The sequence below is a fragment of the Scomber scombrus genome, chromosome 1, assembly GCF_963691925.1.
Source record: "Scomber scombrus chromosome 1, fScoSco1.1, whole genome shotgun sequence".
Taxonomy (NCBI): Eukaryota; Metazoa; Chordata; class Actinopteri; order Scombriformes; family Scombridae; genus Scomber; species Scomber scombrus.
In genome coordinates, this window is record NC_084970.1 from 19,178,554 (window position 1) to 19,193,725 (window position 15,172).

Here is a 15,172-nt window from a genome sequence, read left to right on the forward strand (position 1 = left end):
GGCCTGCAACTGTAGCTGTTCAAATTTCCATTTTGTATTTGCACTTTGGGGACTTCTCGTTAATGCTTCCATAGCAGTTCTTGACCTTGGAAACAGTCTGTCCACAAATTGAACTTCATATTTACTTTTTACGCACAGTATCCAGTAAAGCGCACATTCTGACACCATCACGGTTTAGCTATTTCCTAAGTGACATGAAGGTGTAAAACGACTTTCCTCAGCTCACTATCACCATGGAGTCTTATTTGCCTAACACACAACCTCCCCACGGCCTAAGATGTTATGTAAATGTGGACTGCGGTGATCGCTGCTACTTGCCGGGGTGCTGTTGGCAGATATTTGTCCTGCAGGTGATAATTCCTTTCAGCGCCTCCTTTAAAACTTCCCAATAAACATCCACCAATTAGCTACGAGCGAGATTGTCTCCGAAAACTAAAGGCATTAAAGTAAATCCACGCATGTATTAACACATCCATAACAACTGCTTACCCTCTCACACATTCATGTAAGAGCCACCAAGCAGTTAAAGGCTGATCCGAGGAGTTTATTTGTGATAAAGGTTGTAGATTGTCAGAAATGTAAGGGATTCAAGAGAGACATGTATCTGCAAGTGAAATAAAGTTTTAATACCAAATAAGGGCCACTCATATACTCAAACCTGCTCTACTAGCCTGTAAAATGTGATATTTCATAACCTGAGCCTCTTGACAGGACAAAAGAGTGCGGAGACAGATGTAAGCCCACAATTTGCAAATCCCCGGAGGATGCTTTTTCTCCATCAGCACATCACCCCTTTTTCACAGCATGGGCGACACTCTCAAAGTGTCTGTTTCACATCAAAGAGGACGTGCCTTGAAACGGTGACATTGATTAATGCATTGAAAACATCTCATCCTCGGCCTGTCGCCTCACCTTCTCACAAAGCAAAGTGAACGGAAGATAACCGGGGGAGACGGTGTGACTGACTTCAGCCGGCGGTTCAAATGTATTCATGGAGCTCCCTCTGTTGGATGAACGGAGCCTCGGACTTTGCAGGGTCACAGCTAGATCATCAGGTCTTAATATTTACTAAGAGCGGTTTTACTAAGATGCAAAATGTGGTAAAGGTAGCATGAAACGATAATAAAATTGGGAACATGAGGTGAGATGAAGTCTGACAGCTGCTGCACGAGGAAAGGTGAGTGAAATAATGTCTCCAAATGATAAAAAGTTAGATTCTTCCCAAAAAGGAAAGGAGCTCTGAGAAGTTTCTCCAATACGACATCAGAAAACTATAATGAGAAAAAAGGAGATAACTAATGAATTCTTCAAGTTTTGTGTGATTTTGTTGTATTTTTTGTGGTTACTTTATTAACAACAAAGTTTTAAACAGTTGTTTATTTAAAATGATTGACGTTGTTTTCTCATATTTATTCCAGAAAGTTTTCATGCAGACTTTTTACTTAAATGTTTCGTTCTGTAACCTAAATATACATTTCTTCAAGAGGTGGGAAATTAGGAACAATTAGCCGTCATAATTTAACCACACACTTTTACATACGTGCATTTGTGGAATCATTCTTTTTATAATGGTTGTTCATAATAACAGACCGAGTGGACCAGTTTTCTACATGACTTTAAAAGTGTGTTTTCATTGGAAATCATTTTACCATCAGCACGAGTCTACGTCATTTTAAATCAGCTAAACCTAAAAAGTAAAATTATAGCCTGAATTGAGTGTTTTTTTCCTAAATGAAAACACTATAGATGGCAACATCATGTGTTTTTAATCAAACTGAATAATGTAGACATTCAATTAGCCTATGTGTTAAGAATATTAAACATTTGTTGTTTCTGGTTTAATTTCCACTGCAACTTTAAAGTGATGACAACATTTGTATGTCTTCCACATCATCCAAAATTATGTCTTCAACCTCTGAATGAAATTTCAGAGGTTGAAGACATTTTTCTCTGCATAAATATGTAACACTGTGTCTAATGAATGAAAATCATTGCTGCCTCACAGAATTAAGCTGAATAAACTGAATAAACTAAACTATATTTTAATTATGGAAGTATCAGTAATGTGAATTATATTATAATATCTACATGGAGTGTTTTTTGGTAATGATAGAAACAACATTCTGTTTTTTTATGAATGTTATGTGGGAACAGTTTTTTCTATTTCTTGCTTTTATATTCAAAACTTTTCCCAAATGAAAATCTATTCCAGTGTGTCTTTGAGTCTCATTTATGTGTATTTTTGGTGGTTTTACCATCCAGTCTAATTACAAATGTGCAATTTTATTGTGCAGGAGTGGCTTTCTAAAACGTTATCAAAATCTTACAATACGACTCTTCCCCTGTATATAATATGTACTACTCTTATTTATGCTACAAATCATTTTCAAATAAATCTAAATTTAAATAAATGATTTCATTGTTAGGTCTGGATGAAAAGTGCAGTAAGCACGAACTTGTACTAAAAAGTAGACCCCTTGTGGTTATGAGGGGAAATAGATGCAGAAGCTTAACGTGCCTGCAGGGTTGCACGGACCGAACACCGAGTGGGAGGCGGCAACCTGCACCGACAATTACACAGAGACTCATTCATAGTTGTTGTTAGCTGTTTGTTCTGTCGGAGGAAGACATCAAGGAGACGCAGAATTTTAAAAAAAAACATGGAAAATGAGAGCAAGAGAAAAATGAAGGAGAAATTTGGCCTGAGGCGGGACATCTTTAAGGAGTTCCTGGCGGAATTTCTGGGGATATTTGTCTTAATAGTGAGTACCTCCCTGTGCCCCTGTCATCCACTTTAAACAGCCGCTTTAAAGCTTTGAACCAGTATGCTAATTAAGTGTCAAATTGGGTCTCCGGGGAATGTGATTGCTGTCTCTCATATGTCTCTATTAACACAAAGTATATTCTGAAAAATTCTCTTTGATGTCTCATCTTTAATTTGCTCCTGACAGAATGCTTGCAGAAATCATAACAAGATGTGACTGATTCACAACTCCTCCTAAATGAATGATTACAATTAAAAACATGATCTTGAATTAATTATATCCTATAATATATTTAATATAACATTTTCTGTGTTTCCTTGTCATTCTTTTTAAAGAGTTGCTTGTTTTTCAGTTGTTATGTGTTTCTAGTCTGGACTGTCCTCACCTCCACCTGTCTCTCCCCTGACTCCACTTTAGTGACTGTGATGTCACATCAGTGGAGAGATGCAGCCCTTTTTTATTTTTGGATGACTGCTCTCCTCTCAACACTTTTTTGGGGTCTGAATTACTTCTTCCTTTTATCTAATAAGTGGGGGGGTTTAATTATTTTTCTGAGCTCCAGCTCGGACAAATTGTCCGTGGCAGTCAGAGGCTGTTGGTGGACAAGAGGGCTAGTGTTAATGGTGGGTATAATTGGAATAATTAAAAACAATGAGTCTTTCTACCTCCACCCTTTGTGTTTTTGTTCTTGTCGGTGTCCCAGCTCTTTGGATGTGGTTCAGTGGCCCAAACGGTGCTGAGTAAAGGGGCTCTCGGGGAGCCCTTGACTATCCACATTGGTTTCACTCTGGGAGTCATGATGGCCGTCTACATGGCAGGGGGAGTGTCAGGTAAAAGCAGCATGTGCTTCATATGGAGACATACACAGCATACATTCATTACAATATTAAATCATCCACTTTTCAACTTGAGAAGTGGTGTGAACTATTTAATCCTGCAAGCATGTTGACATAAATGTTAATTTCATTGTTTTCTCAGCTCTCTGGGGTTTTTGATGAAAGAGATACAAGGAAAATATATAGTTGATTTGTTAGCCTGCAGAAAACTATAAACACCAGTTGATAACAAAGGTCGCCACTCAGTGTTTGTCTGGAGAGGAGCTGCGATCTTTGGTCATTGATGTTTTTTCTCTGGCATTGCACAAATGCTCTCTCATCCAGGTTACTCCATGTCAGTGTTATCTTCATCCTCAAAATATAAAAAAAACAAGAAAAAACAAATATCACATTGCAATTTCATGCTGGATAATGGACATCAAAGTTTACTGATCTGTTCTTGCACTGACATAAAGTCCATGCCAATGAAGATCCGCGTAGATCTGTGTTATGGATGCAGTGTTACATAATGCAGAACATTCAACACATAGTAACCTTTCCTTCCGGTCCAGAAGGCAAACATTATTGATACTAAAGGTAAAAATTTGAAATGGGGGCTTGGTTGAAATAGAAAAAAGCACTCCTATAGGATAATTTTCTGTAAGAGTTGTGTAAGTTAATACCGGAGACTTCATGTCCTGAAATGGGACTCTATCGTGTACATTCCTCACGGATTATAGATAGAAGAGCCCACTGTGCTCCACCAGCAGTGATACGGATATAAAGGGATACGTGTAAATGCCACAGTGCTTCTCATGGAACTGCTGAGTCAAAATGGTGAGTGTCCATTAACCAGCAATCAAGGGGTTCATTATGTCTAAGGCTGCAATGTGCTGGATTTCCTTAGCTGTTGAATGGTTATTTCTATTACTCCAAGAAAGGGAAAAAGTATCACCAAAAGCAGAAAGAAAAGGATCATATAAATGATCTGGCATTGATTTGATAAGTCTTTAAAACATTTAAACATCCATACAATACAAACTTTGTATTTCTAACTAAGCAGTGGGAGGATATGTGCATTTGAAGTGTTTTAAAATGATGAGAAATTCAAGTTTGGTAGAGAATAGAGGTATACATCTTGTTGTTTGGATGGTTGTTGTGATCATTCTGACTCATGCTAGTGTTACTTGTGCTACATGTTTAATGAGAAGAGTTGTAAAGCTTCAGAGGAAGAGCAGAAAAGCCCGAGGACAGGGAGGTTAATATATGGAGAGCTTTTGCTGCATGACTGGGCCATTCAGCCCTGGGGTCCACAGCGCAGTGGGAAGCTTCTGTCCAACGACATCTCTGAAGATGATCATAGGTATTGGACTAATGAGCTTTACTGGGGCATGGGTCTCTAGAGAGGAGGGGCGTCAGGTGTGACAAGCCTGGCTTTCTGGGCTTCCCTGGCAGGGCGGCCCCATAGGAGAAGAAAACACAATTGTTTTCACTTTGTAGTCACAGATTTTAGATGACAGAGTACCGTAAGTGTGACACATCATGGTCACTCTAATGACCTGCAGTCTACGTGTGCCTTAAGCAGATTCAGGCAGATTATGTCAGATGCAATTCAGACAGGCAGGGCTGGCTGGTTGTCGTGGTCAGTGTTTGTGAACAGGATGGGGAGATTAACAATGGGCGCATGGCTGATACCCCCAGTGGTGTCACCACAGCGAGGTCAAAGCTAAGATCCCAGAGTGTTAAATAAATGACCCCACACTGCCAGCAGAGCCCAGTAACATTTGGCTGGAATGTGTTCAAACACGCCTCTTAAGACAATGTAGGATATAGGAAAACAGGCACACAAACTCAGTGCCCTTTGTTTGAGAATACTCTGAGAGTTTCAAAGATGAATGAGCACCAGTGGATTTGAACACAAACTGATTAGACAGCCAATCACCAACAGCTTGTTTTAATCCATTGAAGTAACCATCTTTATCTTGTAAAAGAGGACACAAGAGACTTTTTCAGCTTGGCCAGAGATCCTCTGTTAGTAATATGTCTTTGTTTTGAGTCATAAAACTATTGGCACTTTTTAAAATTTCTTCCATTTGTTGGTCAAATGAAAATACTGAATATTATGTTCTTGGGTTTATGCAAATGTTACTTGATTTTGCTTGTCTTTTTTGTCGCTCTGCTCCAGGAGCTCACTTGAACCCTGCCGTCTCGCTTGCCATGGTGATACTTGGGAAACTACCAGTGAAGAAGTTCCCTGTGTATGTGGTGGCACAGTTCCTGGGGGCTTTTGCTGGATCTTGTGCTGTCTATGGGCTTTATTATGGTGGGTGTAAATGAAAAAACTTTTCTGAAAAAACATTCTGAGGGGCAGTTATCCAGCTAATTTAGCAATCCTCTTTCTGCTCTTGAATAAATATGCTTCTGTAAAGAGATTTTCTTATTATATTTGCATACTGTTTCCATTTCTGGCTTATTTGTATTGAAAAAAAAGCTTGTTATCAATATCTACATAAGCAGCTCTTTTGTACAGCATGGTCTATGCAGCATGTCCATTTGTATTGTTTGTTTTTTCACAGATGCTTTGATGGAATACACCAATGGAGAATTTGCCGTTACTGGTGTGAATGCCACAGCCAACATATTTGCATCTTATCCTGCCAAACACCTCTCAGTCTTAAATGGATTTGTTGATCAGGTAGGGCTTAAAACTAACTTGTAGTTTGTGAGTCCATGTAAGGTTTCATGTAAAAAACAAAACACAACATTATATCCACATGGAGAATATATATAGTTTTACACACTGTCAAACTGATAGACAACATTAAAGTCAATCACGTTGAATCTGTCTGTAGGAAACATTTTCCAGTGAGATTCTGTACATGTTGAAGCTACTAGAGCATACAAAGATGCATGTAAGCGTGCATTTAGTGCAGTCATGGGTATAAATGTAAGCACAAACGTACATGTAAGTCATTTGGTGATGTATGAACAATTCTGTTCCAATGCTGAGAATAATTACCATCTGTCCTGGATGTGCACAAGGCGAGATGTTAGTTTGTGTATTTGTGGCGTGATTCAGGAGATCAAAGGCCCAATAAGTCTATTTTTGGTTAAATAGAAATAAATTAGGTACAATCACATTGATATTTAAGATATTGTGCCGTCTATTAATATATACACAGCTAGAGCAGCTAGAGCACCAGAAACATTAATAACGTAGCTTCAGTTGTTACTTGGAGAGCTGTGTTTTGATATTTGTTGTTGGAGCATTTTGATGAAAATGCTAATATGCTGCTAATATTCAGCCATGTGTGGCTGTATTTCAAAGCTGCTTCATTCAGTCTGAAACCAGGGGAAAGGGGAAGCCCCATAATAAGCTTAGACAAAACATAGGTCATAGGTCATAACCCTAACCCCAGCAGATGAGATAACTCAAAAACAACAACAACACCACCAACAGAACGCATTTGATTTTGTGTTCTTTTATGTTTTTGGTTCAGGATTTTGCATTTTAACAGTCCGATATCAGTATCAGTGTAGTTGTTGATGTTACAGTATGCTGATTTCCTTATGCCTCTGTTTCACAGGTGATTGCAACCGGTGCACTGATCCTGTGCATCCTGGCCATTACTGACAAGAAGAATATTGGTGCTCCACAAGGCATGGAGCCTCTGTGCATCGGCCTGATCATCATGGCTATTGGAGTGTCAATGGGTCTGAACTGTGGCTATCCAATCAACCCAGCACGAGACCTCGGCCCACGGTTCTTCACTGCGGTGGCTGGATGGGGCATGGATGTGTTCAGGTAATTTTACTGGCTTAGAAAACCAAAAGGTGCCTATTATAATAGGTATTAGATTCATGAAAAGGAGAAAGTAGGCTTTTGTGAGCTGCCTCATCAAGTTAGATGTCCAATATCTGCTGCTGCGCACATGCTCACTGGTGGCTGACACATACAGTAGTAGATATCACGTGAAGAGCAGCATTCATAGCTCCATCTGCGCTCTCTTGACAATCTGAATCAATATTTCAAAGACCACCCATGTCTTTCTTGCATTTTGTAAAAGGGCTCTGGGATTAAAGTGAACAGGGAGAGATTTCATGCACATGAATATTAAATATTCAGTGCATATGTGTGTTCCTCCCTCTTTCTTCCTTTTATTCTCTCCCAGTCATTACAGCTATTCCTGTTACTTTTTCTTTACTTTATTCATGTTCAAAATCCTTTGATTTTAATAGGTACACAAAATACGTTTTTATGTAATTGTTAAAATGTCCCTAAAGAGTATGTGATACTTTTTAAAAACACAACTTGAATGATCATTTTAGCAGGAAGGATTTAACCTCCTTGCTTAAAAGTACTTTTTGACCACTAGTAGCGATATGGAGCAATGTTTGTTTCACATGCTGTACTAGCACACGCATGAGGATGCACTGGCACATGCAGATGCATGTGAATGACCCAGTTTATATTTCTGCCTGTGGTTTCATGCTACACCATGTAGCAACATGCCAGCAAAAGGCAGGAAAGCTATGTTTATAAAGCTTATACAATGCAGATTACCAAATATTATTATGTAATTTGAATGTTGTGGCTTTGCAGACGAGGACAGTGCATATTTCTGAGAAACAGTGAATGAAAATAAACTGTTTATTTACATGAAGCACCATAGGGAACCTCTAACATCTGTTATTCTGATGCTTTTGGTTCTATCCCAGAAAAGGTAGAATAACTAAAGGAATCTCTGGGATTTATTCATGAGTGATAGTAACATTTTTCATAGTGTTGCCATTGAGCTTGTCCTGGGGAACCCCAGAAGCTTTAAGGCAACATGGTGGAGATATTGTTTCTCTTGCATGCCCTGCTTTGCTCTGGGTCCTCCTCAAATGTTTTCTGATTTGTCTCCAAAGACACCCAGGAGGCAACCTTACCAGGTACCCAAACCACCTCAGCCAGCTGTTGTTTTTGTATTCTCGATCATGACTTTACATTTATGAGTATGGGTAATGGTTAGAACAGAAAAATTATCAGGAAAATATATTTATTTTGGCTTAGCAACATTATAAACCATCCACACATTTGCTGAATTAAATTCACCTAACTAGATGTATCCATAATGATTCCTTCCTTTTTAATGGATGGAATTTTGTCATATACGTAACTTCTAAATGATACAAAAAATGACACCGCACAGCAAAGATGGCACCCTAATTTAATTCCCTAACCCAGGGACTGCAGATGGAAATTAGCTGTTGGCAAAATCTGGAGCAGAGCATGTTTTCTTTTTTTTCTTGAGATTAATGTTTTTTTTCTGTACATGGTCCCTGATGTAAAAATACATTTAAAGAACAAATTTCACTGAATTGTACACTTAAAATACTATATGCATGCTGCAAACAGGAGAGGGGACAACGTGCATCCCTGTCTCACTTTCACTTTGGACTTTGTCAAGAGAGCAAACAAAGCTGTTATACTACATGTATTGTATATAAACTAAATGTCTCACAACAGCAGCCTTTGTAAACCATACTCCTATAGGATGTTCTAAAAACATGTGTGGGCTGAATAAACAGACTCCCCCTTCAGTCATCTGTGCAGGCCTAAAATATTGGTCCACTGTCCTGTGACCTGAGCATGATCTCCAATGTTCTTCTTGAAAGCTGAGTATCACTGAGAAGAGTCTCCTTGATTTTAACTGAGGCAAAGTAGTCTGATTACTGAAAAGTTAGACCACATTCCTCTGGTCTGGTCTTACAGATTTTGAGGATGACATGTTGGTTGGTTGGTTGGTTGGTGGCTAGTGTGTTCGTTCAGATTCTCTGTCCCTCAAATCCTATGCTGAAGAGGCATGTTAACTGTTCACTAAACACTGCACACTAAAACATTCTAGGCTGTTTAGATTTCAGGGCCAGATCTCATTCAACTTTGGCAGCTTTCCACTTAGGAGCTTTCTAACTAAGCAATGAACTCTGCTAACATAGGCTCAGTGCCTCTAGGTCCTTTCAGGTCACCTCTAGTGTTTAACACAAACTTCCCCGTATGACGTCAGTGTCATCCTTGTCAAGAACAACAGTCTTGTTTTCTTTAAAAATATATATATTTTTACACAAAATAAAATGTACTCATACATGTAAAGAAACATAATAACATCAACAACAACAACAGATTAGAAAAGAAACAAAAAAAAGTGCTTCTGTTGTAACTGCAATATAGAACAAAGGGTAGATTAATTTCTATGTAAATACAACTAAACCAGTTCATACATAGTATATACATATAACTATACCTACATGCAAACACGTACGAATCACATGCGCTCATCTATTTATACACATATCCACATACTCACACTCCCATACGTAATTATTTGTTCTATTATACAGACAACAAATGAAACATATTTACATCCCTTTAGTTGACGTTTATTAACATTACAATGTTATATGTTTCTTATTTATTTATTTATTTCAGTTTTATTTATTTTTAGTCCAGTCTTCACCCTGACTCTTCTTTTATTTCAATAAACATAATTAACAAAACATTTTTGAAACATTCAGTGTTAATGTAACTTCCTTTCAAACTGAAATAAATAAAAAAAACTATCAAATGCTTTTTCAAAGTCAGTGAAAGAAAATGAAAACAGTTTTCATTAAGCTATAATATTCAGTTATTTCAATGAGTAGTTTTTTTATTTTCACTATATTGTTTAAATCTAAATCTAAATGTTGCTAATATTTTAGCATTGTAAAAATATGGAGTAGTTGGCCTCTAATTCTTTGATTATTTGAGTTTCAGTAAGTTTTTTTGTTCTAAATGACCAATTGAAGGTATGAAACAATAATGTTTCAACACTCATAGACAGTTTGATAAAAGTTTACAGGAATGCCAGTCGGGTTTTCTGCTGAGATGACAAATGCTTTGCCAGAGCATTGTTGATCATGCCTAAAAGATAATCTTGCTTTTTATGAAGTGCCTCAGAAATTGCTTTTGGTTTGATGCAATCTCTCTGCTGTTTCAGATGTACAGATAATTATTTCTGTCACCTTTATTTTCACTTTCGACAAATATGCTATATCTGTGTTCCTTGTTGATTACTGGCCCCTGCCTTGGTCTTTTCTTTTTAACCTCTGCACTCAAAAGTGTCTGTGCATGTCACAGCTGAAAGGCAGCTGTCAAGCTAATTACAAAACAGCTTATTGCTTATAAAACTGAAGTTTTTGAATAAGAAAGTATTAGTAATTTTTTAATAAATCCCATAACATATGGTAGTTGAAGGCAGTGTAAAGGCTTGCTGTGGGACAGATACAATTTCTGCTGCTCTCTGTCTCCATGTCATAGTTGTAACTATCACCAGATGGCTGATATGACTTTATAAATATAAAGCAAGATTGTTTTAATGCACATATAAGCCTTTGGTGCTATTGGGTCCATATCATGATGAAAGTATGTGCTAAATCTGACATAATCTTTTACATTTATGATTTAAACAGCAGCTACAAATGTGGTCCGATCCTTAAGGAGACGCATTTGTTAAATGTAAAAAACACTCAGGTCAGGCAGAGGATTTCTCTACATTACACCCCATTTCCCTGTGGAGTGTGAAGGGCAGCACTTGGCTCTGCACAATGTTCACATGGCGTCAATGTGACCCACTGTGTCCGTCTCATGGCCTGATCATCTTAGCTGTGGACATAGATTAAAGTCTATAATCCAGCCGCCTCCCCCCTGTAGTCTACTTCCTGAATGTCTATAGGAGAGAAAGACAGCGTGTTCAGACGCTTGTTTACTTTCAGGCTTGTGCATCAGTTCTGTTAACTGAAGCCCTTTCACCTGCAATAAAGGCTCAGATCGGCCACATTGGCCAGTGGGGCTCTAATCTCCCTTTGGCTCAGTAAACGAGTCTGTCTGAGGTCAATTGGAGTGGGAATGAGGACACACACACTAGGTCTAACACACAGAGCTCCTTAAGACTTTACTGTAATCTGGGATAACTGCCTATAACTCACCCCAGGTAGGGTAATAATAACATAAACATTCACACAGATTGCAGACAGGGTGTGTGTTATTTAATTGTAGAGAGTTGTATTGTAGTTCCATAAAACTGGGGGATTGGGAGTCAGAAAGGACAAAATCAAAGCAACAGAGGTCCAAATGACAAGTCCTGACATTTAATCCCTATTATACACTAGGTCAAGCTCCAAATACATTGGATCCTACTCTTCCTCTAATGCACTTCAATAGGATCTTTCATTGTGTTGTGTTCATATTTGAATTATTGTAATTAGAAGTATATGAGATGTAAATAGTATTCACGTCAACATGCAACAAGCATGATACTGTACCTGGTATGCTGAATTTTTCTTAAAGCTTTGATATATCTGACTTGGTGCTAAATATGAACAAGTATGTCTGAAAATCAAACAGACATGGATGCTCCATGACAGCCAAAGTCTGCCATTCATTGTAATTAAATACAAATGTAAAGGCTGTAGAGTGATATTGCAAAGTATTTGCACAGAGGCAAACAGGAAATGTGCAGACAGAGAAAAGGGAATGACACGCAACAAATGTCCCCAGACGGACTCAGACACTCAGTTAACATGATACATGATGAAGTCGTAGCCACACAGCACAGTATTTTTAACTCTCACATGAACAACTTATAACCAGTCAGAACCATCTTGATTATCTGATGATGTGAATGTTTTCAAGTTGTAAACACATTGTCCATCTCTATGGTCCATTTAATATAGTGTTGCAACAATTAGTCAATTAATCAAATCATCAGTCGACAAAGTATTTTTCTAATCAAATAATTATTTCAGTCATTTATTGAAGCAAAAGTGTCAAATATCTGTTCTGTGTCATACATGACAGCAAACTGAATACCTTTAGATTTTGTAATGTTGATCAGACACAACAAGACATTTAAAGATGTCACCTTGGGCTTTAAGAAAATTATAATAATCAAACTCCATGTCCCCTGTTTATAACAGGCTTGCTCTTAAAGATAAGGATGGTGGTTCTCATGTGCAGAGCCAAACCAGCAATGAATTGATCCTTTCAAGTATTGTGCGTGTATCCAACGCTTGATATATCACATTCCTCCATGCTATAGACCTCTGTTATTATCCAGAAACTATTAAAACAAGTCAATGAGCCAAACCATTGCACTGGGTGTCATGTTCCTTCATCACAAAGAATTTGGGCACGTTGGTTTGTTGCTTTTCCAGAGCCACAGAAGACATTATACAACTATTTAAAAAAATGTTAAACACTCCATATGACTAGTAAATTGACTGAAATATGTTAAACTGTTGGAGTAACCCTTAAGGCAAAGCCAATTAGGTAGAATGATGTGTAAATAATAGTAAATATATTATTGTTAAGCTATATTCTCTGATAATTATTTATGCGTGTGTCCTAACCGCAGAGCTGGGGGATGCTGGTGGTGGATCCCTGTGGCGGGGCCCATGGTGGGTGGAGCAGTTGGAGCTGGTGTATACTTTCTCTTCATTGAGCTGCACCATCCCGAGCCTGAAAAACAAGAGGAAAACAATGTCCAGGACAAATATGAAATGATAACGATGAGTTAAAATGAAAAATAAGGGCTGCTGAGTGTAACAACAAAACTGTGGCAGATGATTCATTCTCGCCTCAGAAGGCAAAACCATTTGTCTAAATGAAGCAGTTACATACATTATACAACAGATATTCACTGTTTTGAAAATGTACATGTCATGATAACTATAAGGCATGCATCTGGCTATGCAATTACATAGTCATTTATACATTATGCATGAATGTTTTATATGGCTTTTAAGTCTTTTTTCTGGTCTATTAATATGTTTCAGGTTTAATCTGTCAGGGACTCTTTCATATACCAAAAAAATTAAATCTTTTTACAATATATATTCTTTTTATACATCAGGCTTTTCTTTTATTTCCATTATATCATAATCTTCTGTAGAAAGTTTCTTCTGCTTTATAGCCATGCAGTACTCTTTATAGTGTTCCACTGGGATAAGCTCTTCTCATTAGAAATATTTGCCAAGTTTCTGTACATCATTTAATTTTTTTTTTTTTTTTTTACGACTATCTACCTATCAAACAAAAAGGGGCATTAAATATATTTAGCACTTAGGACATGGCTGATAAACTTTGCTAAAATATGGAAATGTAGCAATTTATATTATTTTTAGCTGATGTGTTACAGTGATGTATGTATTTTGTGGAGAGACCTCCTTATTCTCTTTCACTTCATTCTTTGCATGTGTGTAAAGGAACTTGTGTGATTGATGGTTTTATCTTGCTTTCAGAGCTGTAAATGTATTCTATTAATTTAGAAAATCCAGCCTTAAAGGATTATACTTGTGTCGCTTACTTTTCTACTTATCTCCATCATTTTTTTCTGTTCCAAATCCACCTGATGTTACATATGTTATGAAAAGCCATAACCATCATAAGAAACTTACATATCTGCTTTCTGCAAAGAAGCTGTAATTTTGTTTTTAGGCAAAAACCTTTGCGAATTCCTGGATGAGCTGTGTCTGAGTCATTACATACTTTTCAGGGACCCATATGCAAAGACTGACTGTAATTGTTTACATTAAAAAACTATTTGAAGCTGAGATAAAATATTAAATAAAACACTTTTGTTCCCAGTCTATAGCTGGTGCTGATTTTACTACAGCATAGTACATATCTGTAAATCTGCCAGAGAGAAACACTGCCAACATCCCAGCAAGAAAGTATTTGGAAGAAACAATACTGTTATTTTCCTTTATAAATGTGCTTTCCTACTGAGATATATTGAGATTCATACTGTTTGTATCCTGTCAGCACACATATGTGGATTCACAAACACCACGACCAAATCATTTTAAACATTTTAAATCAGCATGGATAAATGGAGAAAATGCTGTCCGACACTGGGATGCATTTAGACTTTAATGTGAATGTGATGATTGTTGTTGTCAGTTGAACAGACATTTTTAAAAAATACATGAATTGTGAGATTATATTGCATTGCATTGAAATACATTTTATAGCAGTACAAGACACTTGTTCAGCAAAGTGACAATCAGCTAAATTCAGAGGTTTTGTGTGTGATGCTGTTCAGTTCACCATGTTAGTTATATTTAAAACCCTGTATGTGGCTTATATTTGACAGAAAATAATCACTGTACACATGTTTGCAAAGCTGAAGGTGTTGTCTCAACAAATGTTCAGTTCTTGCAGTGAGGTGGTTTATATTTTGGCACTTGTATTTCCCTGTCATACACTTTGATGCTTCTGTCTTGCATGGCAACCTGTCAGAAAGTAACGTTTTCATCTTTTTGTGTGTTGTTTTTTGTGTGCTTATTTTAAGTTGCTTACTTTTTCTAAGGCAGTTTCCTAACATGATTTTGTTAAGTACTATACATCTGAATCAACACCTTTTCTGTTACACTCTTCAGTGTACCTTACTATGAAATAAAGTTTGTTAAAATTATATGTTTGTTCACATTCGTTGTAGATTTCCAAAAATGAAATGATTGGTGCAACAATGTATTATGGTGTGTAATTTTGTGATACAAAAATGTGACAAT

The 15,172-nt window shown here is 37.3% G+C and overlaps 1 protein-coding gene across 1 annotated transcript; it reads left to right on the plus strand.

The window, feature by feature from the left end:
- The first annotated feature begins 2,596 nt into the window (after positions 1-2,596).
- On the plus strand, positions 2,597-15,075 carry aqp9b (aquaporin 9b). The gene is made up of 6 exons (XM_062422475.1): positions 2,597-2,762; positions 3,469-3,595; positions 5,766-5,903; positions 6,157-6,275; positions 7,168-7,385; positions 13,015-15,075. Exons 1-6 carry the CDS (start codon positions 2,661-2,663, stop codon positions 13,175-13,177), a joined length of 867 nt encoding a protein of 288 aa, XP_062278459.1. The 5' UTR covers positions 2,597-2,660; the 3' UTR covers positions 13,178-15,075.
- Positions 15,076-15,172: the final 97 nt, after the last annotated feature.

Excerpts from the sequence above, each read along its gene's own strand:
- aqp9b (XM_062422475.1), top strand. The coding sequence starts at position 2,661 with ATGGAAAATGAGAGCAAGAGAAAAATGAAGGAGAAATTTGGCCTGAGG. Across the intron at positions 3,596-5,765 it reads CATGGCAGGGGGAGTGTCAG|GAGCTCACTTGAACCCTGCC; the intron begins GTAAAAGCAGCA and ends GCTCTGCTCCAG. Across the intron at positions 6,276-7,167 it reads TAAATGGATTTGTTGATCAG|GTGATTGCAACCGGTGCACT; the intron begins GTAGGGCTTAAA and ends TCTGTTTCACAG.